This window comes from Gavia stellata, chromosome 18, assembly GCF_030936135.1.
Source record: "Gavia stellata isolate bGavSte3 chromosome 18, bGavSte3.hap2, whole genome shotgun sequence".
Taxonomy (NCBI): domain Eukaryota; kingdom Metazoa; phylum Chordata; class Aves; order Gaviiformes; family Gaviidae; genus Gavia; species Gavia stellata.
The window spans coordinates 1,377,252-1,401,336 of NC_082611.1; the positions used below are offsets into that span (position 1 = coordinate 1,377,252).

Below are 24,085 nucleotides of genomic sequence, written 5' to 3' on the forward strand. Positions count from 1 at the left end.
CCGGCTGCAGGGGAGAGGCCGGGGCGGGCAGCCCAGCCTCCCGCACGGGCGGGCGGAGGGACCCGACGCCCAGGGACCGGGTCCTGCTCCTACGCCATCCCGCTGCTCATCCGCGCCAACGGGAACGGTCCTCAGCGCTTCTCGCCCCCGCTCAGGTTTCACTACAGCCCGTGCATCCTCCACCCCATCAAAAGGCAGATGGATCACTCTCGCGTCAAAGGAAAGACGGACCGAGTCAAAACAGAGAAGGATGCCTTTTAAATTGACCGATTGCGGGGAGGGTCCCGGTGCAGCTGGTGGGGATGACAGAACCAGGCAGCGTCCCCAGGGACGCAGCTCAAGACAGCTCTTCGCTCGCTCGAGTACAGAAGTGGGAGAGCAATTAGGAGGAACAGCAACGAGCTTCTCCCCCTTCCAGCCTTCCCACTCATGAACACCTTCCATCGTGCCGCAGTGCCGGAGAGCGGCTCCCCGCCGCAGCGGGGCCCCCCACGCCCCCCAGCAGCGCAGCCCCGACCCTCCACGCCAACGCCAGCTTGGGGGCACCTGCCCCTTCGAGCATCGCAAGAGAGACGACGGTCAAAGTCTTTGTGAGGTTGCAGAAGGGCTGGGGATGGAGCTGCTGCCTGGTCTCGCCAGTGGCCAGAGACACGCTACTGGAAAGCTCTTGCTGCCGACAGAAAAGCGGCACGGCGACACCAAAGCAGCTTTCCAGCCCTGGCTGGAAGCTGGGGGTCAGCACTGCAACCAACACCTTGTTTTTAAACTGAGCAGGCATAGAGCAAAGAGGAACGGCTGTACAGCAGCGTGATGAGGCGGCAGAAGAGCGCAGGACGGGGAAGGCGGGGAGCTCCTGCAGGCTGTCCCCGGGGCACCGGCCATCGCCCGGCCCTGACGGAGATGTACAGTCTTGGCTTACAAATCCTGAACCGCTCTCACAAGAAGGTTTATCGCAACAGGGTAAGTCTAATATGGCCCCGATGCCCCAGTTTAGAATGCAAAGGCAGTGAACCCCATGGTATTGACGGGGAGAATCCAGCAGAACAGTGCTCCAGCATGGAAGAAGAGGATGGACAACTCGGAGCCAGAAACCACGCGTGGCAGCAAGGAGATGCTGAGCACAGCACAGAGGTCCTCTGCAAAGGGAAGGATCCTGACTGCTTGCCAGGGGAGTAACTAGGGGCTTCAAACCTTAGGCAGCCACTTCCCTTTTACTGCAGAATTTCCAGGAGCAAGACCAGAGAGCAGCGGGGCGCAGGGCGTCCAGGCTCCCCCGCACTTGCCGACTGCAGCCGTTGGACACCCTGCCTGCGACCGCCAGCACAGCCGCTACTCCCGCCCCCCAAAACCCCTCCTCGGAGCGAGGATGAGCAGGACCCTGCAAAGGATGCACTGTCACACCACGGCATTAGTGCTCGAGCTCTATAGTCTTGCTTTGCGCCCGGCAAAGTTCAAGCTGGTTAGTGAGAACCTCCAAGCTTCAGAAATAGCTTTGGGGAAGCGATACTACAGATGACGCTTCAGGGTGCACGCGGGGACTTCTCGGGGCACAGTGCCTGGCACTGCTCTGCTGCGGTGGCTTCCTGCTCTCCCACGGGCACCGGCAGGACCGCGGCCCCGGGGCCGGCAGCGCATGCCCTCAACAGGCGGCTCGGCTCCCGAAGCCCTCACCAAGCCACAGCGCTGCGTTTGCCCAGGGGACTGGGGAAAGCCGAGAGCAAGCTGAACACCGCACTTCTGGACTGGATGGAGACTGGAGGGCTCTTCTCCACCGCTCTGCAAGTCTGGGGAGCGGATGCCTGCTGTCGCTGGATCTCCTTCACCTCCAGCCTGGTCCCTCTTGCCCTCTGCCCCAAGCGCAGCCTGGCCTCGGCTTCCCCAAAACCGAGGGCACGGGAACAGCCTGCCCCAAGCCTGTGCACTGCCATCTTCCCTTGTTTTAATTTCTGTTCTTCTGTCTTCATATGAAGTCATGTGTTGAAGTTATCAGAGAGCTGGAAGTGAGTCAGCACAGTAAACCACAGCCTAAGAATGTAACTAATTAAAACTATTCACTCGAGCCAGCATGTTCCAACATACTCAAGACCCCAAACAAAGCCAACTGCATCAGTGGGACGCAGCACACAACCCCACTACGTTGGCTCCCATCTTCTGCAGCAGACTGTACGCAGAACGACTCGTATACCAAGGTAGAAGTCAGGGTTTCGCTACCAGGGACCACATTCCTCAACAGAGACCAGGAGATGAATTTTGAGAGTGCTTTACTTCAGCCTTGGAGACTGCAGAAGTCATGCTTGGGTTGAGGGAACACCTGAAGCCATTCCCAACCCACTGAGGGGTGGAGGGCAGAGAGCGGTGTTTGTACAAGACCGAACAAACAGTGACTTGGACGCGGCAAGTCAAACCAGCAACAGAAATGAAGCGTAACCCGTCCCCCGTCCATGCAGGATGAGCAAGGAGGAGTAGATCAGCCAAATACCTTGCTGCCTTTAATGTATTTATCCTCCCCTTCTCTTTTGTGGAGGTAGGGGTGTAATTGCTCACCAAGACTAGGAGACCCCAAGGTCACACAGGCAGATTACGGCAGAACAGGGATGTGAGTCCGCATTTCCCAGGTCCAGAAACAATGCCTTAACCAGGTCTGCCGCAGCTCCCAGCGACTGGGGAGGACCTAAACCCTTCAATGTCACTGAACAGCGCTGCTGGTGTTATGGAAATGCCACGCAAATAAATGCTGGGACATCCATTTGCAGAGTGATACCCCCAGGGACAGGTCTCACAGGCTAGGAAGAGAAGAGTGCGGCGTTGTAAGTGTTCACGGACATCCCACGTGCACAGCGGCTGGCAGGAACGGGGCTGCCGCGGTCTTCCCCCTCTGCAGACACGTAACCCAGGGAGAGCCCCCACACCGTGAGCATCGCCAGATGAGCAGAGGAGGCACCTTCCGTACAGCCGCTGGCATCCACGCAGGCTGCCGGGCCAGTCTACTGGCTCCTTATACACCAGAACCACCCGTTACGGAGCCGGGGAGCAAGGCAGAGCAAAAGCATTTTAATCACTAGCTTACGTGAATAAAAAGCATTTAGTTAAAGACCTCTCCGCTGCAGAGAACGTTTCCTTTATGCAATTGAGATGGAGTATGAGAGCAGGAAACCAAACCCAGCAAGTGCAACGGAGACGCAGCAGGCGGGGAGGGCAGCAGAGCCTGCCGGCAGGCATCAGCTGCAGCAGGTCCCCAGCGCAGCCCCCCGGGACGGCGATGCCAGCCGAACCCGTCAGAGCACACGCGGTGACAGCGGGGAGAAGCGCAGAAAGCCGATTTACAGGAACTCTGGAGCATTTCTCTGGCATTAAAATACAGAGATGCTGAGCGCTTCGTCATACCGCTTGTCTCCCTCCCAACCAAGTAAGATAAAACATAAAGATCCAAGACCCTATGATGGATCTGTTATTTAATAAATACAAGTATGCAGTAAGCCCTGGCTTATGCTAACAAACTTTGACAGAAGATAACTAACCATCCAGCTATGAGCACTGCAAGAATAACATCAGTCAATTAAACAGCACTTCCAAAAATAGACTACCTGACCTGCTACCACTTCTGACTATCAATCCAGCTTTCCCTGCAGAGAAGCTGCTAAAGTTGAGTCAAACCTCAAAACACTACCTCAAAATAGTTGTTCTCGCATCTGAAACGGTGCTGTGTCTGTAAGCGATCCACCCCTTCCCCAATTTAGATCGCTCAGAAACCTTCACAGAAAGAAAAATCACTACGTGTCAAGGCAGAAGCAGAGAGAGACAGATATTGATTGCAGTAACAACAAAAGCTGTGGGAGAGGTTGCAAAAAACAGGGCTGCAGCCAGCTGGGGCTTCACAGCGCGAGGCACTCGCATCTTGAGAAGCCGGCGATGGGGAAGGAGCAGGCAGCGCTCAGGCATCCAGACACGGTCGCTGGGGAGCTCGAGCCGCCCTTCAGGAGGTTTGTTAAGAAATGAGGACTTCGAAGCCTTTGGGGTTCGTCTGTTGGCACTTCCCATTACTTTTTGTCAGCCCACCGACACCAATGCACACATACACGGCGCAGCACCGCAGCTCTGGCCGCGCAGCACGGACACGCTGCCTGCGCAGGCAAGGGGGGCTTTGCCCGCACACCGCGCGGCTGCCGGCACCCGCCCCACAGCCTCCCCCTCGGCTTCACCGACTTCGAGCTTGTTCACGGGAGCGCCGTGTTTCACACCGACGAGGTGCATCGCTCTCGCTCTACAGGCTGCCCAGGAGCGAGGTCGGCTCCGTGCCGCCACGCGACAGGCGCTCTCATCTCAGGTTTTGTAATTTCTGCACCACGTTGCTTCAGCCAACAGACCGCACACATCTACACTCACCTTCTAGCTTTTACGGACACGGAGGTGAAGGCTGAGCCTGAAGCAGCACGCGTGCTCCTGGTTTCGGAAGGAAGGCGGGTGCACTGTCACGCTGGGCTAGCAGAGCCTGCCATGAGCAGCGGTCCTGCGGGAAGGCAGGACAGTCCCTGGGAGCGAGCTAAGCTACGCAGGAGAAGTTTTTGCCTGGGTAGGCTGGATGTCGTCTCCCCCAGACACGCAGATGAGTTACCCCATGCCCCAGCTGGCCATCCAACAGAGCAGGCTCCTCAATCAATCACATACATGCAAATAAACTCCCCCAAAATGACTATTTGACACACCTAACACGCAAACACCTCAAATGTGCGGTTTGATTCTTCATTTAAGTCTTCCAGGTTTTTTTCAAAGACTGCTCTAAAACCCAAAGGGTGAAGAAAGAAAGTAAAAACTCAGGTTCTTGGTCTGATTCCGCGTGTAACGCTGCAGAGAGCAGGGGCTGCATGGCCAAGCCTCCAGCCACCGCAGCCCAGGGACAAGGTTCAAGAGCTCCCAGGTCACCCGCTGCATGGGAACACGCCGTGCAGCAGAGGATGCCCCGGAGCACCCGGCCACCCGCCGCGGCGCAGGGCTCTGCTCAGCCTCCCGGCACACCGGTCCCCCCAGGGCAGAGGGAGCACAGTCCCCGTCTCCCCCAGAAGCAGAGAGTGCTGGTGACAAGTGAACGTTTTGCTGGTGCACCCCAAAAGCGCTTGCGCCGTCCTCCCGCCAGCACCCCAGGAGCCATGCATAGCAGCGCCACTTTTCCTGGTGTCAGCGGCTCCGGGACCCATCCGAAGCACAGGAATGCTGCTCACAGGGGGCCGGGGGTGAGCCCTTGTCCAGACAAACTAGACCAGGAACACCCCAGTTCTGCAGAGAGACTTGTAAGCAGCTCCTCCAAGGCTACTCCAGCACTCTTGAACCTGAAAGCTCTCCAGAGTACTGTTCTTTAACCTTTCTGGTAATAATTTTCACTCCTCTCCCAGTGAAAGCAAGCCATTTACAGGAAATTACTCTACGGTTTCCGTGTTACTTCAGCACAGCCCTACTTACGAAACCTCTGCCTGGGCCAGGGAGCTCCAAGATGCACCCATTGGGACCAACGCCAATAAAATTGTCCTGCCAGGATCTGCCACCTCCTGTCCAGCTCACCAGTGTCCCCACAAGCCCTGTAATGCAACTCCCAGTCCCACTCCCAGTTGCGGCCGTACAGAGGAGCCCCCGGACTGGTGCTCTCACCGCCGTCAGCGGGCTGCCCTACGGACAGGACCTGCTAGCGGTAACAGCACCGAGCAGGAAAATACGGAGAAATGGGGACCGTTCCCCTCGCAGGGGGTTGTGCTTCCCTGGCACAGCCCCCCTTGGAAAGTGTTATCAAGCTTTGGGGAGAGGGTACGGGCACCCCGCGGCCAGGGGGGACCGGGGCTGGCAGATTTGAAAGGACGGGCAGCGTTACAGCAGCGCGGGAGCCAGATGCTTCGTAGGAAAAACAAGCAGCATCCTGAACTGCTCCCCCAGCTCTTCCACACGAAACAGGGTAATTATCACATCCTTCCTTCCCCCTCCGAAAACAGCTATAAGGCAGTGGTGGGATGTCATTTGACAGCGCAGCTGAGCTCCGCTCCTCGGAGGGGGAGACATCATGGGAACAGCATCACGGTGCGCAGCACCCAGCACCAGCCGAGGAGCCCCGGTTCTGCCATGCAGAGACCAGGGGTCCCAGCCAAGCTTCGCTATCGCTGAATACAAAGCAAACGCGTGGATTTTAGCCATCCAAGCGGACTCCACCATCAGATCCACCTGTCCTTACAGAGCACCAGTCCCGCGACAGGCCGCTCCGCTCGCTCCCACCCAGAGCTCATCCCCTCCAGCATCCGCTTCCCCCCGCTGCTGCAGAGAGAGGGTTGCTAGCCGCACACCCCAAACATTAACAGCTTCAGTAACAAAGGAAAAGTGTTTTTTCCAGGACAAACTGCCACTTTCCTCAGCTTTTTCAGCATGGGTTTGCTACAGTCTCCTTGGGCAAGCACCACTCTCTGGTTTAGCAGCGGCGACGGCACACAGTGCAATGCCGATGCTCCCAGACGGCTCTGCGGGAGGACACGTCCCGCTCCCACCGACGCGATCAGCGATGCCGAGCCACCAGCCTTCGCAATTAAGCGGCTGGTTTTGGTGTAATGGCTTGGCAGTTCACCTACAGCCGGGCCTGGACAGCAAATAAAACCTCAACAGGACAAGACCTGAATGTGCAATAACCCGATCAAAGGGGAAGAGCTGTCCTGACAGGCAGCCACCTCCAGAAGGCCACTGCAGAGCAATTAGGAGTCCAATGGTCTCCACAGCGGTGGGAAGATGAGATACGAGTTCTTTATTAGACACCCATCGGCCCTCGCTCATTAGAGGAAAGGCACATCAATCCCCATAGCCAATAAACAGGGATTTAAATGCGAGCAGCGGGGATCCATTTACAGACACCTCCGTTACCAAAATACCAGGCAATTATGCAGCAACTGCCCCAGCGTTTCCAGCAGAGGCACACGTCCATGAGCGCTTCCACAGTTCAGGGTCGCGGACCTGCCCTCGAAATTTTATGAATAAAAGCGCCAAAAGAAACTGTTTGACCCTCGCTCTCCTGAAAGTTCCGTTTTGGCCTTGTAATAAATGGATGGATAATAACAGCTCCTCAAAAACCATGGGATATTCTAACAGCAGGAGAACACGGTCCCGAGTGCCACCGTCGCAAAGGCCATGTCCTGCGGGGCCAAGACACCCACACCGCAGGTCTGGCTACAGCCCACCAGCGTTTTTCTTTGCTCCCTGCCGTTCCTAAAGCCAAAAGCTTTAGCACCCCATACAAGTCAGGAGTGAGACGACAGCTATTATTTTAGGAGTCTCCATATGGACCCATTGCAGCATCTTGCAGCTCTAATTTAGGGCACAGACTGACTTGGAGTGGATGACTGTTTCCTCGCCCCAGGTCCGCTGAAGAACGGAGCGGTTCCCAGCCGGCTCCAGCAGCGCGGTGCTGCAAGAGCTCCGGACCCTGCTCGCCCCGCTTGTTAAATGCAAGAGGCTGCAGAAGGAAAAGATGAAAAGAAAAACACCGCTCAAGAACGTACGTCCCAAAAATATATTCAAGGAACGTGTTTCTTTGGGGGGGGGGGCGGGAATACGCTTGTGCTGCCGAGGAGGGCTGAGGGGCCCGTCCCGGGGAGCCTGCCTTCAGCACCCACGTGGGACTGTGGTGCCATTTCAAAGGGTGAAGGCGCTTCTTGCTCCTGTGCATAATGCAGTTTTGCAGTCACCAACATCACCCGTCCCAAAGGCGAGAGAAAGGGCTCTGGCACTGCACCAGCGCTGGCTGTACAGTGGGAGCGTCCCCCCTCCGCAGCCACGCACGTGCGGAGGGAGAAGCACCGTGAGCAGAGCGAGAGCTTTGAGCTCGTCATGTCCCCACAGCAGCTTTGCCACCCGTGCATGCCTGTGCAGTGCAGAGATGCAGCGTGCGGGTACAGCCGAGACCTCGGCTGGAGTGCCCTCGGACAGGCTCACGCCATCCGTCCCACACCGAGGACATCGGCCAGCAAGGGACAAGCGTCGCTCGCCACTTGACGTTGGGAAGGGGTCCTGCTCCGAAGAGAGCCACGGCCATCCAGGCAGCCAAAGACCCCTGAGGAGCTCTCGTCAGCAGCACTGTCAAACCCAGGGCGCATCTGGCAGCACCACCGCACCCTGCAGTGCTGAGCGGCGATGCAAACCACTCCCACCGCCGTGCCAGGGGGAGCGGGTTCTGCTCCTGCTGTCACCCACACCAGTCAGCACGTCTGCGGGCTCCGTGGGGACACCGGCCTCCGTCCCCCTGCCCCAGTGCTGCCTTCCACACCAACCAGTTGCAGCCAGCACCACCGTCCAGCCGGGCCCGCCGCTTTTTCCCCCAGCGTGCCAGCGCAAGGGTGAGGACGGCAGCGCAGCCCGACGCCTGGCAGCCCTTTGCTTCCCCCTTCGGAAGTGACCGGATCGGCCACGTTATTTTGAACCCTCTCTAAGTGCTGACATACCACTGCTTACTCACATGATTTTCCTCTTGCTTTTTAAAGAAGTATTCTTGTTTCACTCTGACACGGTGGAAGAAAAATTACAGCCCAGCCGGCAGCGATAAGGAAGGAACTTGCAGCAGAGCTGCAGTCTGAAGCACCCAGCCGCCGAGGCACCCGATTCAGGAATAAGATAAGTTGCTGCGCCCCACAGCTATGAAGGGGCCCCCACTGCTGCCAGACAGCCCGGCCCTGGGGCTGCACCGGGGCCGGGGGGACGCAGGGCAGCCTCTCCGCCCGCATGAGAAAAGGCTCGCTGCCTTCGAGCCCCCGCGGAGCAGGAAAAGGTCTGGAAAAGGGCAAGGTGACCAAAATTAGGAAGTTGCTTGCATACGGGGAATGATGGAGTGGGCTGCAACCCCTCAACCTGGAGGTGGGACAGATGATGGAGGACACCGTAAAGCCTCCAAAATCCTAGCTGGCATTGCAGGGGTGAGGACTGGCTCTTCCGCCTCTCCCAGGGCGAGAGCTAGAGGCTGTCAAACGAAGCCAGCGACAGCAAGGGCAAAAGCCAACAAGAGAGGGTGGTCGTTCAGGCTGGGGGAGAGGCGAGAACGCGCAGGTTACCCCTGCAGCCCTCGGGTCAGGTGAGCGGCAGTCACGGCACGAGCAGCACCGAGCCAGCGAAACACAAGCTGTACGGTCTGAAGTTCATTTGGGCGGCTCTGAAGTGGAGCATCTGGAAGGCAATTCGCAGGTAACCGCTGGATGCAGTATTCCTTTACAAGAATCGCAGCATTCTGCAATTAGAAAGGGAGTTCTTCTACTGTGATCTAAAATAGAAGTTTTTGTCACAAATTACTAGCTTTCACTCCCCTCATACCTGAGCTTAAACCGAAACTTAAATGGAAATTTACAGGAGAATGAGAAAGTGAGTCAGCCTGCCCTTCCCAACAGCCGTTTATTTTCATCCTCTTGGACTCAGTTAATAGTAACACCAGAGAAATTAAGTTTCTTCCAAATTTACAAAACCCAGAACGGGGGAGGCGGTTTTGGAAGGGAGCTCCGCCGTGCCGCGGACCATCGGCAGCGCCGGGATTTGCCGCCAGCCAGGGATGCCGTGCCTTGGTTTCCGTCCGCATCCAGGCAGGCGCGCCAGGAGGCAGGGAGGGCTTCCCGCTCCCTTCCCACTCCGTCCCACCTCCTGCAAGACCTGTTCCCCCAACGGCAAGGAGGTACAGGCAGCGCATTATGTCACAGCGCTAATATCCCATTTTTCCTACCCGCGCAAGCGAGCGACTCTCATGCCAGCTTGGGGAAAGGGCTAAAACCCATCTAAAAGACAAGCCTCTTGCCTAGTCATTTGCTATTTGGGCCATACCGTAGCCAGCTGAAGGCAGAAGGGATTTTGGTTTCCGAAGCGTGGCACGCTGAGGCCAGAACAGCTGGAGATTTCTAACTCGCATTTGGGAAAGGCACAACCACCTGCAGCGAAGCCTTAGCGGATCAAAGATGACCAATCCTCCGGTGACCAGACCAGAAGGATCCGCGTGGAAAGCCTCCCCAGCAAGCCGAGGAGCTGCTCATGAGGGAACCCAGCCCCAGGTTCCCCGTAGCCCAGCTGAGCCGGGGGGCTCGGGGCAGCCTGCGAGCCCCCCGCCCGCTTCTACCGCTCTCCCAAGAGCGAACTGCGCATCGCGGGAGCGACGGCCGCTTCTGCCCCGCGTAAACCCCGGTGATAGGGCCATCGCCTTCCAACACCCAACCTGCCAACGTCAGCCGCCGTCCTCATCTGTTGGGTAATACAGATGCGGAGTCTGGAGCAACAGCCAGCCCAAGGTTAGAGGTTTGTTCTCTTTCTGTGTTGCCAATGCCCAGCGTCGTCTTGTGCAAGCTGACGAGCGCAGGCGGAAACAAGGAGTTTCCAGAAAGTATTTCAAAGCACCTTATTTTCAAGTAGCAGCAGAGCTGAGGTTCAGAAAACATGCTGCGAAGCTTCCTACCCCAGTACGTGTCTCCTGAGTATTCAGGTCAACAGAGGGACTGCTATTAGAGAAAAAAAATCCTTTTAGATATGTAATAAGGGAGAATTTAATTCTGCTCCAAGGTTGAGAGGAGCAAGCCATTTGTCACGCAGTATTTGATGACAGTACTTGTCCACAACCCAGACAAGCACTCGCTTCCCTTACAGCGGAGCGGGAGCAGCAGACAAAGGAATTCAAACTCCAACTGTTTGGCACCGAGACAGCTAGTCATACAGTTTCAGAGAAGGAAGAAATTTGAACTATAGTTTGAAGTTATTTTAGAAAAATCCTCTACAAGGGTTTAGTACTCAACCAAAATGCAAATCACCATCATGGTTTCCTAAGCAAATGAGCTATTGTTACATTTTTTCCAGTCCAGCAGCATCTTGCTCTGAAGATCTAATAGCAGCCCTACTGAGCAGCAGCTAATTAAAGCCTTTCCTCCTGCCAAACCCCAGATTCGGAGTCTCTAAATGACCCAGTAAGTGAGACTTTTTCCACCTCAGAAGCCCCAGGAGGCTCTAGGTCAGAAGCTATGCTCTTACCACCGCTGCGGCTGTACATCTGCCATGTCCTGCCCACCGATGGTGTCTAGGACAGAGGTGACACGGACAGATACCCGGCTCCTCTCCCTGCTGCTCCTAGCCACGCGGTGCCAGAGCGTGGGTTCAAAGACGTCTCCCCAGCCACCACCCCACCTTCTGCAGCTTCTCCAACAAGCCGGGTAAAGGCAGCTCCCGGGGCAGACCTCGCCACCGGCACACCTCGCCCCAGCTCCGAGAGGCAGGTCTGAAGGCGGCCAGTCCCCCGCCCTCCCACCGGCCACCGCCGCCTGTACCGGCTCTCTGTCCCCAGCCGCCCTTACGGCCGCAGCCCCCAGGCACGCTCCCCAGGCTGACGGGCATCCTTCAGCCCACCCCACGCGTGGCGGCATGGAGCGGCTCCGGACGGCTGGAGAGACCTGGAGGAGCAGGGGCAGCCCCGGGAGACTTGACAGCAAAGCAAGAGCTTCGCTGTTTCAGCACAAGTTCGCTTCCTCCAGCCGGCTCCTCTAACTGGGAGGAGATGGCATCAAGGAGGTGACACGATGGTAGAAGGCTTCTGGGACAGAGACGTGCCAGCCTCCGGAGGGGACACCTCGCAGGACCATGAGCACATAGATACAGATGTCCCAGGCAGGGAAAACCCCCAGAAGCAAACTCCAAAATCAGCTTCTCAGCTGCTGCGAAGGTCAGTTTGTTTTACCCAGGAGAGTCACGCGCTGCTGTTACAGACCTACGAGCCTTATTTCCAGAAGACTCTGGCCCTGAGGCACCTCTCCATCAAGACAAACGAATAAGACAAATTCAGAAGTTAATGGACTGAGCTACGGGAGACGGTCCTTAGACGCATGATCACACAAATGTGAATTAGTTCAGTTTCACAGCCATTCCTGGGGCAGTAAGCTGAAGCAGCAGAATCTCTCTTCTCTCTGGTCGGTCCCCCCAAAAAGCAAGTTATTCCAAACTCTTCAGAAACCAAGCGAACATGGAGAAGGCGATAACCTCTCCTGTAAAGGCTGTTTTCCCAAAGAAGCCCATACAAAGGCTGAAGCAGGCAACGAAAAATAAAGCCTATAACAAAGCTGATCATCATGATGACATAGCAAAGGTTGCTCCACAGCAAAGAGTGTCAAGCTCTGGAGAGTCTGTAAATAACAGTTTGGGGGATTATTCCAAGCTGTGTATAAATCTTCCTTCAGTACAGGAAAGGTGACCATGCATTGACTTATCCTGAGTGATAGCGACTGCTGGGGACGGAGCGGCTCCAGCACCGTGACCGAGGCTGAAAGCAGCAAGCACCGCAGAGACCCTGCTGCCACCCGCGAGCTCGCCGGCACTACTCAGCTATACCTTCTGCTGCTTGCTGGGGAAGAGGCATCTGTCTCGGAGACCAGGGATGCACCATTTTTATCGCCTAGGCAATCTTCCTCCTCCTGGCTACTCTAGGTTAATGGCAGGTTATGGAGTATTTCCAAATATTGTTCCTAAACCAAGCTAAAGCACAAGTATTTAGCGTAATGAATGGAAAGAAACTAAAAAACCTGAAACCAAATTACTCAGCCTTTTGGGGTAGGCACAATATTAGCAATCTTGACAAGCCCCATCACTTTGCTTACAAGGCAAGTGTTAACGGTCCCTGCCAAGTAAGACACCGAGAAGTAATGATCTCTGAATCAGCCTCTCTCCAAACCATTGCACTGATAAAGGCAGCAGATCTGGAGACATGGTAAATAATGACTTTGCACTGCGTCAGGAGCTAATCCACTCAGTGATGCAAATTAAATTCGTGGGCCACTTCCCCCTCACTCCAGCTTCTTACTGATATTATAAAACAATCTTCGCACTGACTCCTGACTTCATAGCTATGTCACCGAGCAAAGTTGCATTAAGCCATTCAGGAGAGCCAAGATGACTTTCACTCCTCTTCACAACCTCACTTTCTCATTCTTCTGCTATAATTGGAAATCATGAAAACGCATTTGTTTGTGTGCTAAGAGTGTCAACTATTAAATGTGCTTGCCGTTCAGACCGTCAGAATAAAGGTATTTAGCTGTTCTCTCCAAAGGTGAGGCTATTACTGTTGCATCATTTCACATGGCAACAGAAGAAGGGGAGGAATCTACCAGCTAAAAGCCACCAGCGTCACAGCGTGAGGAAGAGGAGGAGCGGCTGAAGGCTGAGATTTAGGCATCGGAATCCTTTTTTAGCTTCCCTGCTGCTGACTCAATGCCGAATGTAGGCAGACCGGACCAGAACTACAGCAGGCTGAAGTTGTTAAACCCGACCCCCAGCCGACAGCAGAGGCAGAGCCACCCCGAGCACCCAGCCATTGCCGCTGCCCTCGAGAGCACGTGCACTCGCCCGACGCACCCTGCCCTCCCTACGCGTCCCCGCTGAAGCTGCCTGCACCAGCACCCACGCGCCCAGCTCAAGCCCAGCTGCTCCCGAGACCTCCCTGCAGAGCCACTAATTATCCCCCCATTTCCCCAACCACCCCAAAAAACATTCGCCTCTTTTCTCTCCCGCTTGGAGCTAGAAAGATCACAGAATCGCTAAGGTTGGAAAAGACCTGTAAGATCATCAAGTCCAACCATTACAAAAAAAAAAAAAAACCAAAAACACAAACCACCACTCTTCCTTGCTCAGGAGATTGCTCCGAGGAGCGAGCACTCCCACCCGAAGAGGGAAGCTCACAGTAGACTGGAATAAACACAGATTTAACTGGAGGCAAAAGAGACAGTTTAAGGGGAGTCGTACTGTAAGGAGTCTCAGGTTAGCAAGTCCAGCAACTGGCACGTACCAGAGCCTGTTAATATGGGGGGTTTTGGCAGGCATTGCCTGTCCAGCTAGGATTAGCAGCGAGTATATTCTGCCTGTCATATTTAAACAAGATGTGTAAGTCTGGCACAAAAGCAAGACCAAATATGGAAGCAAATCATTGACACCGACAAGATGCAACTCAAACGCATGAGATATCCAGCAATCGGTGCACATCAGCTGGGGCAGGAAGACTTGTGCTCCTCTGCGAGAGGTTGAATTCCGAAAGCAAAAGGCTAACGGGGTTACAGGTGTTCACCCCAAAGACTTGCCGATTCAAGTATCACGCCAGAACTGTTTTGGTTTGGGGTTGGTTTTTTTTTTCCACACGATGGGAAGAGCAGGACAGCTACAAACAGCTGAAGGAGTCAGCCCAAATCCCTCAAAAGCAAACAGCTTGAGCCGCAATTATGCCTCAGGTCAACTACGAGGCACAAAGAGCCGGCCAGCCAACGCGGCCAGTTCCTGACCGCGCACGCCATCCCCGTACGTCAGCCTGCGAGCATCCCCCCCAGCTGGCACACGCCGGCAGATACACTGCGCAGGCAACTCAGGCGTGCCGGAGAAGCAGCAAGGGAAAGAATCACATCTTCATCTAAACAGCATTTATCAGCACCTAACAGCAGAGCAACGATTGCCACAGCCCAGGTCTGCCCAGCCCTGGACAGCTTCCAGAAAGAGAGGCGCTTTGTAAACACGGAGAGAAAGTAACTGGCTTCCAGCAACCTCTGCGCAGGACGACAACAAGTCCTTTTCCAGTCTGCAACGAGCCTTAAGGTGCAGGGGAACCGTCCTGAAGCGGACCCGCATGCAGACCAGCACGCGGCCAGCACACAACGCCCGTGGCTGCCAGCGCATGCTGAGCTGAGCAGCAGTGGCAGCATGCAGCTTCGTCTGCATGGTGACGCTGCAGGAGCAGAGCTGTCACGTTTCATGAAATGCATTTCCTTTTACAGGGAACCAGGATCAGCTGTCGGAAGCGATGGTGAGGGCTGACTTACTGTATAAGGCAGGACCCTGTAAGGACGCGTCTTGCTTCCCCCCATATCAATGAACAGTTAAACAATCCTGAAAAGGGAAAATAAAAGACTGCTGCTTGCAAGTTTTGTTTTAATTATACAGAATTCAGGTGGCCTACTCACAAGGAGAACATTTTACTTTATTTGATTTTTCCAATGGAGGCTGGTCAGACAGATAAATCACTCGCAGCCTATATTAAGGTAATCAGAACAGAGAGCACAGCACTGCTACCACAAAACAGCGGTGGAGATCCCCCTCTCCTCGACACACAGCCCGCATCAGCCCCCGCGGCTGCAGCGCACCAGGGCCGTGCACCACCCCAGCACTGCATTGTGCCGGGCACCCCCAATTCCTGCTACTCCCCGAGGGAGGGGAGGTTTTTGCTGGTCCCCCTTCTCCTCCCCAGCAGAACTACCTGCAGAAGTATTTCTCACGGGGCAGCGGCTGTTTTAGGAGGGAATGGCTTCCAGCCATCTCTCTGCGCGCAGCGCTGGGACCGATCAGGACTGACACGGAGAAGCCAAAGAGGCTGCTTGGCCGGAGCCATCCCTTGGCCGTTTCAGTCAAGCCTTGGCCACGTGCAGGGGAGCGAGCGCCCGGGGTCCGCAGCGCAGGCAGCTCAGCTCAGCTCCCCGTTTAGCTCAACGACCACCCCTGGAAGCTGCGGCATAGCTCACCGCAGTTGAAGCCGTTTGCTGCCCCGCAGCCCTCAGCTCCTTGGGATGAGACACACCGAGAGGGCAGAGCAACCCCCAGGGAGAGACCCCGGGGCTACTGCTCTGCGTGGTGCCCGCAGGAATCCTTATCATCCCGGTAAAGCAAGCCAAGCGCTCGGCTGCTCCGGCCCCTGTGCAGCATCGGGTGCAACTCTCACCAGGAGCCGTTCAGGGCTGGGAACGCTGCCTTGCCAGGAGGGGTTACAGCCAGCACAGCTACTTCTGGGAATTGCTTCTGCTTCATATGAAGCATTTGGCTGCTACTGAGCACCACACAACTGGAGCTTTCTTCCCACCTCCCCCACCCCTCCTGTGGCTTTTGTGGAAAAACTGACTTGTCGGGGACGGCTGTGCAGGCTGGCGGGACGGGGCCAGCCAGGGCCAAGTCTCTCCCGGTGAGAGCCCCTTCTCTGCCGGGGCAATAGCCCCTGTGCTGGGGAAGCACCCCCTAACACTCACCCTGGTGGGCTGAAAAGCTCCGGAGAGATTTTCATCCATTGGGTCAGTCTCTGGAGGACTACAGCATTTACTGCATCCATTTCACACCTCTGCCGGTACTATCGCCCTCTGCCTCAGGGGACTCCTGGCCAAGGCACGGCGGTCACCGACACCAGCCCAGCCCTGGCTGGCTGGATCGCGGGGCGGGGAAAGCAGCCTCAAGCTGACAAACCTGCCTCCGGAGGAGACAAACCCTCCACGGCTCGCAGCAGGGGAAGTAGCAGCCCACAGCTGTCTTTTTCCTGGGGAACGCGAAACCCAAGGGGTAGCCCCGTTTCTAGACACCCTAGCCCCGTGTCTCCGTTCAGCACAACGCCTCGCTCCGGGGAGTCCTTGCAGGGGTCCCGCTCCGAGGAGCGCAGTGGCTCTGGCTCCGGTAAGAGCTTCTGCTAAAACTTGAGGTACAGGGCAATGCCAAGCCGCAGGATGAACAAGTCCTCTGCTGCACTTTGTTTTCTACAGCGCCATTTAAAAAGCCTGGGGGGGTCTGTGGAGCACTTGGCACCCTCTCCTCGCTCTTCCCCTTGCCCAGCTATCAGGGACAGCGTGCACATCGGTCATCAGCAGAGCGAAGGGTATTTGTGCCGGGAACACAGAAGGCGACATGAGAACGCGGCAATGGAAACCCAAGGCTGCATCCAGGATCACCGCACAAGGACTCCTGCTTTGCTGGTTTTGTTTCTATCGCCTTTTTCACAGGGCTTGCTCTCAGCAACCTGTCTTGGGTTGCAGCCCTTGAAGAACGCGAGGAACACGCTGCCCAGAAGACCAGCAGTTACCCCTCTCCTACAGGGAGCTTCTTACTCACCTCTTCTAAACGGCTCTAACTGACGGACTTTCAGAATAATGATTCATGGAGCCACGCTAGAGGAATTAATCGCACAGCACTGCAAACGCCCTCCACCGCTGCTCCGTGCTGTCCTTCATGCTGGAGCCTTACCGCATGCATAAAAAGGCGACCAGCCCACAGTCGGACTCTGGCAGGTCCACAGCTCTGTTTGTGTCAACGTACAGCACTAATCCTCTCCACAGGTGGCTTCTGCAGGAAAAATCCACCCAAACACTCCTCTTGGGCAAAATCCCATCCCACCCACCATTACAAGCATCCCCTCTCGTTACCGCACGCGTTCGATTCAGACCAGGGGATGGCACTTTAACGTTCCCCTTCTGCTTGTACGCTTTATAATGACGTGGTCCAAGCAGTTCTGCCCTGCACCAGATTATGGGCACAGCTAGAAGTTCATTTCTTAGTCCCTGTGATCACGCGACTTATTTGCTGATAAATCCGAAGGGGGACTGGATGGCATTGAGGAGCGTCTCAAACATTTTTAGATTTTTGCCTTTTCCACTGAAGAACGAGGAGCGGTGCTTGCTGGTTGGGAGGGCAGCAGCCCACCAGACGGGCTGGTGCAACTCCTCTAGCTTGAGTTTCTAGACAAACCCCTGCCAGTTAACAGAATTCACACCACGTTTTGGGAGGAGGTTCAACCCCACCTCCTGTTTTACACCGGCTATCAAACCCTCAAGGTCTCGCTCTGTTTTGTAGCCCCAGCATCTTCTGCGAGCGCTGAGGCAGCTGAGCATTCGCCCACAACTTGCTGCTGGTGCAAGGATGCCCTACGCAGCCTTCCGGGAGCCCGCGTGCTGTAGGAATTTGTAGGATCGCATGCGAGCGAGCTAGCAGATGTACAGGAACGCCTGTACTGTTTGCTGAGAAGTCTCCTTAGAGACGGCCCAGGCATTAAATTCCTCTGAAAGACTCAATACCTGGAGAATAATCATGGCAGAGGCTCGGGTACCGGGGTGGTTTAAACTCTGTGGCGGAGTCGGAGCTGACAGACAGCAGCTAGACGTGATGCAAACCCTCCTGCGGCCCCCATGGCCCCCGAACCCCCCGGGGCCAGCTGCGAGACCCTCTGCCCAGCTTCCTAGTGCTGACACTGGCCAGAGGCACATACCCCGGGAAGGAAAGAGACGCTTCGTTATCAAAGACTAAGATCATTTTAGGATGACAGCTATCTCGGGAGATAAGAAAGAAATATCTACCACGCTGACTGCAAAGGGGGAGGGAAGAGAAACCACTTCCACTGAGAAACTCAAACGAACCCTCTGCGCTGTAAGGAGACACTAACGGGGCTTAACGTATCGAGCGATCCCTGCTGAAGCCGACAGCCACAGGCCCTGCGCTGCAAGAGGCTTCTGCAGGTCCGGATTTCCTCCCAAAGCAGATCTCCTTCCCCGGCTGCTCTCCTGCGCCGCAGGTACCTGGCGCAGGAAAGGGCAGGATTAGGGAAACCAGCTCAGCCTACAGGCTTTAAAACTACTCTTTGAAGGAGACCTGCTCCTTCGACCGACATGCGAAGGGGCACATCTTCCCATTTTCCCTGTCAACTGTGTTTTCAGTCACAGTTCTGCAGAACCGCAGACCATCTGGCGCAGCGCGGGGGACCAGACCGACTTCCCCTTTCTATTCCTACCTGCTCCAAGGCGCTGCCCCAGCGGCCGGAGAACCAGGCTCCCAGGGCCACAGTACCCAGAATCGTATTACCGCTGCGAGGCGCTCGAAAAATCCTCCAGAATTATGTTTCCAATTTCTGCAGCATTATATAATTAGCATCGTTTGTGTTGCAAAAGTAATTGCAGTAACATTTTTAATTAGTCTATTTGAACACTAACATTTCTCCAGCATGCATAATATGTTGACACAAAATTATGGGGTTTGAGGCAACTCTGAATGATTGGAGTTTGTTTTGCTTTTGTTTCTCACTTGCTCAATACAGTCAATAACAGCGCGCACTGAACGCCTGCATGAAGTTAATGGCGACAAACCAAAACCCGGAGCAGCAGCACGAGCTGCAGCTTAGACCAGAGCTGTTACGGGTTTCGCTTCCGTCTGGAGGGCAGCGAAGAGGGGGGGAAGGAAGGGTGGGTTTTGAAGGCAGATAGCAAGAGAGAAACACTGGCTTGAAAGGTAAGGCCTGACACTTCCCAGCTTCTCGGTTTGGGTATCAAAGGTTGAATCGTGAAAACACAAAACAAGCGAGATTTGGAGGCCGGGGAGAAGAAAACCTGGAAGAAGGAGTTATATTTGGTATGGAGCTGGGAAAGAGATTAAATTCGACGAGCATCTTTGCTTACTCATGCATAACCAGGGGTAAGACGTGAACATTTTCCCCAGAAAAGTTACTGCGTGAGGTCTAAGCATCCGTTACTAAACGATGCTTTCTTTTTTTCCCCTTCTCTTAAGGAATCAGGATTCTTCTTTCCAAGATCTTTTCTGCTTACTCCGTACACGTGAAAGCAGTAACAGATGCAGGTTATTTTTTGCTCCCAAGTGAGAATCACGTTACATGCCTCTTCACCTCTGCGCGAGCACCTCGTCCCCTGCTCTTCCCAGGTTCCCAAGGTGAAAGCACGGCCCAGCCGCTGCGATGGTGGCTGCAGGTTGAGCAAACCTGGCTCGCCCCCCTCACAAAACCTCCAATGCAACCGGTGCCCTGATCTGCAGAGGGACCGAGAGCTGCTTGGACGAGAGGAGAAAGACACCCAAGGATGGCAAGGAGGGAAGACGAGCAGAAAAGACAAAGAGAAAGCTGCCAGCTCCCAGAAGCGGCACATCCCGAGAATGAGACCAAGAATTCCACTCTCGACAGCTTTCAAACCAGTTCCCCTTCCTTTACCATCCTGAAAGCACTTCTTAAGTCAGGAGAACCGAGACAGCAAAGCCATCAGCCGTAACTTAGCCGCACGCCGTTCCTTCCCCAAGACAGCCTGCCGATAACGAGATGCTGCTCTCTCCCTCCTCACATATTCCCTGGTAATGGTATCGGACAGACGGATCTCGAAACCCAGGAAGGGGAGAAGACGTACACCCCTTTCTTTGTTATTTATGAGTTCACATGAGAGCTCACATACCTTCCGGCTACGACAGATCGTTATAAGAGAGGCAGAAAGCCCCCTCCGCACCGCGATCTGACACGCGGGCAGTGCACATCCAGCCTCCCCAGGAAGAGTTTGTCTTTCTGGCAGCTCCGGGCTCATCCACCGCGCTTCAGTCTGCCAACACCCACCATCTATTGATGTTTTTTGCTAACCCGCGGGAACCAGCCCCGCTCCTCAGGGCCGCCCGCGCACAGACCTCCCGCTGCCCAGCGCAGAATCGCTTTTGGCTCTGAAGAAAGACCGTGGCCAGGGAAGTCTTAAGATACATACAAGGATAAGGAGGAGATTGTATGCGAGGATAAGCAGCAGATTAGCAAGCAATTAAGTGGCACTTGCGGTATCCATTAGTATTTCAAGCTACAAAGAGTCAGTTTCTGCTAACTTCCTGCCAAAAGTCACAAGTAATGAGCTAATTAACAATCTAATTATTGCAAATGCCCTAGAAAGAAATCAGGGCACAGGTGAAAACCTACTTCAAGCAAGCGTGGCAGTAGGCAACGGCTCGGAAGCGAGACAGGCACATGCCTTAGCTACATTTCCAGCCATCCCCACTGTACAACAGGATAAAACAGTTGGGGAAGTTGTTGAAGTTGAGTTCAAGCTGCATTCAATAAAGGGAGAGCCGAACACTGCAATCAAAGCCTACCGCAAGCCCCGTAGAGCCGAAGAAAAATGGCCCCTAAACAAACGCTAGCCCTGGGGTTTTTCCCTTCCACGGTAAATAAGTCGTATTTACCAAGTTCAACGGAAGCCGCAGCGCAACCTGTGGGGCACAAACCCAAAGTCTAGCGCTTCTCGCCAACCGGAGCGGTACCCAGCACAGCCCGGCACTGCAACGGCTCCGGCGCAATAGCTTGACCCGCGCTGGGGGCAGGAGCGGCACGCAGTGCCAGCCCTGGCACCCTGAGTTCTTCCTCCTGCCACAGAACCGCTCTCCCTCCCGGAGCCTCCCGGGGCAGCTGGGATTTCAAAGCAGATGGCAGGCGGTAGCGACTTCTCGCTCGTGCTTGACTTTCCAACCTGGAAGCGCTCTGCACGCAGACGCGGCGCGCCTTTCGTTGTGGGGCACCAACTGCATGATGCTTTCGCTGTGATGGGGATCACACCCACAGTCCGAGTTGCAGCTGCCTCACTAATGGGAGAGCTTTCACCCGGGGACCTCAGAACCTCGCCGAAGGGAACGTATGCGGAAAACCACAGAAGATCATTGATTTTGGGCCAGTATTTGGGGTGAAGATTGGTCTGTTCTACATACCGCAGCCTGCAAAATTTCCTATTGCAATAATGCGGTTTTCACATCTGTAACAGCGGAACAACCTGGGAAATGGTTTCTTAAGGCAGAAAGGTGTGTTACAGACCAGCCACGCACCTCGGGAGACGTCACCGAGCGCAGCGTGCTACTGGGAATTCTGCCGGTGTTCCTCGTAAGGCCTCGTCAGGGCTCCCGCTCCAAGAACCGCAGGCCAGGACTGCGCTGTTAAACACCTGCTAGCTGGTGGAGGGTCTCCCCATTCGGAGGCCAACTGCTGCGCGCTAGCAAGTCTGAGACCGCCTTCCTGGGTCCCATTTACTGACCTCACACCGAAGGGTGGTTTAATACCGGTTAAAAACATTTAAGGACAAACCTTGAAGCAAGTGGACAATTACAGGTTTGGACAACAGTTCCTAACGGCTGGAAGAGAGACTGGAAAAGGCTCCAGCTATCTGATACTGAATGCTATAGGTAGAACTGAGCAAAGCACTAGAAATGACACAGGAAGAAAGAAAAGCCCTGCCCCGCAGCAGCGATGCCCACTAGTTTTTCCAGCACACTTCGAATTTCAGGGGCGTGTGTCTGCACAAACACGCCTGGCGTGACGCTGCCTGCACCATACGGGAAGTCAGAGAACTAACGGCCGGGTAAACCTGGGAAGACCCACAATAAGAGATACAGGCTGCACAAAACTCCTCCGAGCAACACGACTTAACCGCCCATGTGTGAAACCTCAGGTACCGGGGGAAGCTGTGATCTTGAGTGACACCACTAGGACATGTTTTAATCTCCACATCTGCTTCCCTCTGCTTGCCAACACCAGCCCAGGCCTTTAGGTGGGGGCCTGGGGGGCGGCAGGGAGATGCTTTTGGTATTTTAAGGTTATACTCCTAAGGCAAGAGTTAAGGATGAGTAGCAGCACCATTTAGATCGGGCTAGACTTACACCGCTTGTACCAGTGCCTGCAGAGACGCTCCCGAGAGCGGCCAGGACAAAGCACTCCTGCCTGCAGCCACCCCGGCTCGTGGGCGCAGCGCGGGCAGAGCTGCCGTCCCGGGCTCGGACCCACCGCGGCACCTCCGGTTTTCATTCTGTGCCACACTGCAACCCAGGGGGGTCTGTTTTCTGCTTCAGACAGAGACGCAGGCTGCCAAGAGGAGCTGCTCTTGAGATATTAGAGCTATACAGCGTTTTATTCTCATGCAAAGTACCTCAGCTTGGGATTCAGCCACCCGCCAAAATAAAACTCTGCCCCAAATACTCGTAAGAGCAAAATTTCACTGCCAGCCACTGCGAGCACCAGTCCCGTTCGGATCCCAAGGCCAGACCTTAACCTCAGGCAGGCGCGACCCACACCGTTGTGCCGGGATTAGCCAGGCTATCTGCGAGCACGTGCGCCCTGCAGTTGGGCTAGCTAAAAGAGCGCCAGGCAACCAGATAAAGCCTGGTTAATTCATCCTAATTTCCTGAGGGGACATCATAAATCCCTGAAGAGCCCCTCCAGAATTGCAGCCTTACCAGAACAAAGAACCCTGGTCGTGGTAACCCCGAAGCTATCGCAACGTATTTTGGTATAAAGCCTCGTTTCTCCCCAGCAACACAAGTAAGCCATTCGAGTCCCTCCAGAGTGCGTGGTTACGGCACCGGACTGCCGCCCGGCCAGCGCGCAGCCCGTTTGCCGTCAAAGCGCGTGTTTGCGCGTTAAGCGCATTAAAAACAATAAACTTCCCTCTGCCTTTTTCGGGGGGGGTTATCTGAAGCCTGGGGCGCTGGGCTCCGGTAAGGAAACCCGCCCGGCTGGCGAGCACCGAGCAGCTCCCCGGCTGGCTACAAAAAATGACTAAGCTGCTTCCCGGCCTGGGCACGGCGGGGCCCGGGGGCGCTGCCCGGCAGCGGTGCTCCGCGGGGGCTCCGGGGCCGCTCCCGGGGGGGGTCCGTCGCCCGCCCCCCGCCACAAGCCCCCCGGCCCGCCCGCCCGCCCGCGCGACACTCACCTTGACACTGGAAGCCCTGCTTGCCGAAGCCCCTGCGGAGAGAGAGGCGGCGTGAGCACCGGCCCCGGCCCCGCAGCGCAGCGACCCGGCCCGCCGCCGCCGGCGGGAGGGGCGGGGGCACCGGGGGGGCGCCCAGGGGAGCCGGGCCGGGGGGGCTGAGCGGTAGCGGCGGGGGCTGGTGCCGCGGGGCCGGGTGAGGAGGGGTCCCGCCGGGCCGGGGGTCCCGGAGCGGGGGGGGGGGGCGGGTTCCGCCGGGCCGGGGTCGGGGGGGGGGGGGGGGGGGCGCCAGTCCGGGGGGGTCCCGGAGCGGATGAGGAGGGGGGGTCCCGCCGGTCCGGGGGTGCCGGAGCGGGTGGGGGGGGTTCCGCCGGGCCGGGGTCGGGGGGGGGGGGGCGCCGGGCCGGGGGGGGTCCCGGGGCGGATGAGGAGGGGGGGTCCCGCCGGTCCGGGGGTGCCGGGGGTCGCTCACCAGATGAAGTCGGTGCAGTGGCTGCAGAAGGTGGGCTGCTTGAAGAACCGCGCCGTGAACTTGTGGTTCTTCACCTCGTGCACGTTCTTCTGCCGCAGGGCGCCCTTGCGGGCGAAGCGAACCGGGCCCTCCTCGCCCTCGGGGCCCGGCGCCGCCGGCGGCTCGGCCATGCTCTGCGCGGGCTGCCGGCCGCCGGCCCGGCCCGCTCTGGCTCGGCTCGGCTCGGTCCGGCCCGGCTCGGTCCGGCTCGTCCGCTGCAGCTGGGGCCGGGGCTCGGCTGCGCTCGGCACCTCTGGTTGCAGCTGGCGGGAGGCACCGACACACACCCGGCCCCGCCCCGCCCCCTCATCTACATAACGCTTCCGCCCCGCCCCTC

At 56.3% G+C, this 24,085-nt stretch overlaps 1 protein-coding gene across 2 annotated transcripts in view; it reads right to left on the reverse strand.

Annotated features, from left to right (window-relative positions):
- PRKCB (protein kinase C beta) overlaps positions 1 to 23,879 on the reverse strand; it is a 133,271-nt gene extending 109,392 nt beyond the window's left edge. For both annotated transcript variants that reach the window (XM_059826663.1, XM_059826662.1), the window contains exons 1-2: positions 23,710 to 23,879; positions 23,241 to 23,272 (exon numbers count right to left, since the gene is read on the reverse strand). In XM_059826663.1, coding sequence (XP_059682646.1) covers positions 23,241 to 23,272; positions 23,710 to 23,879 — 202 coding nt within the window. The remainder of the gene's footprint in view (positions 1 to 23,240; positions 23,273 to 23,709) is intronic.
- Positions 23,880 to 24,085: the final 206 nt, after the last annotated feature.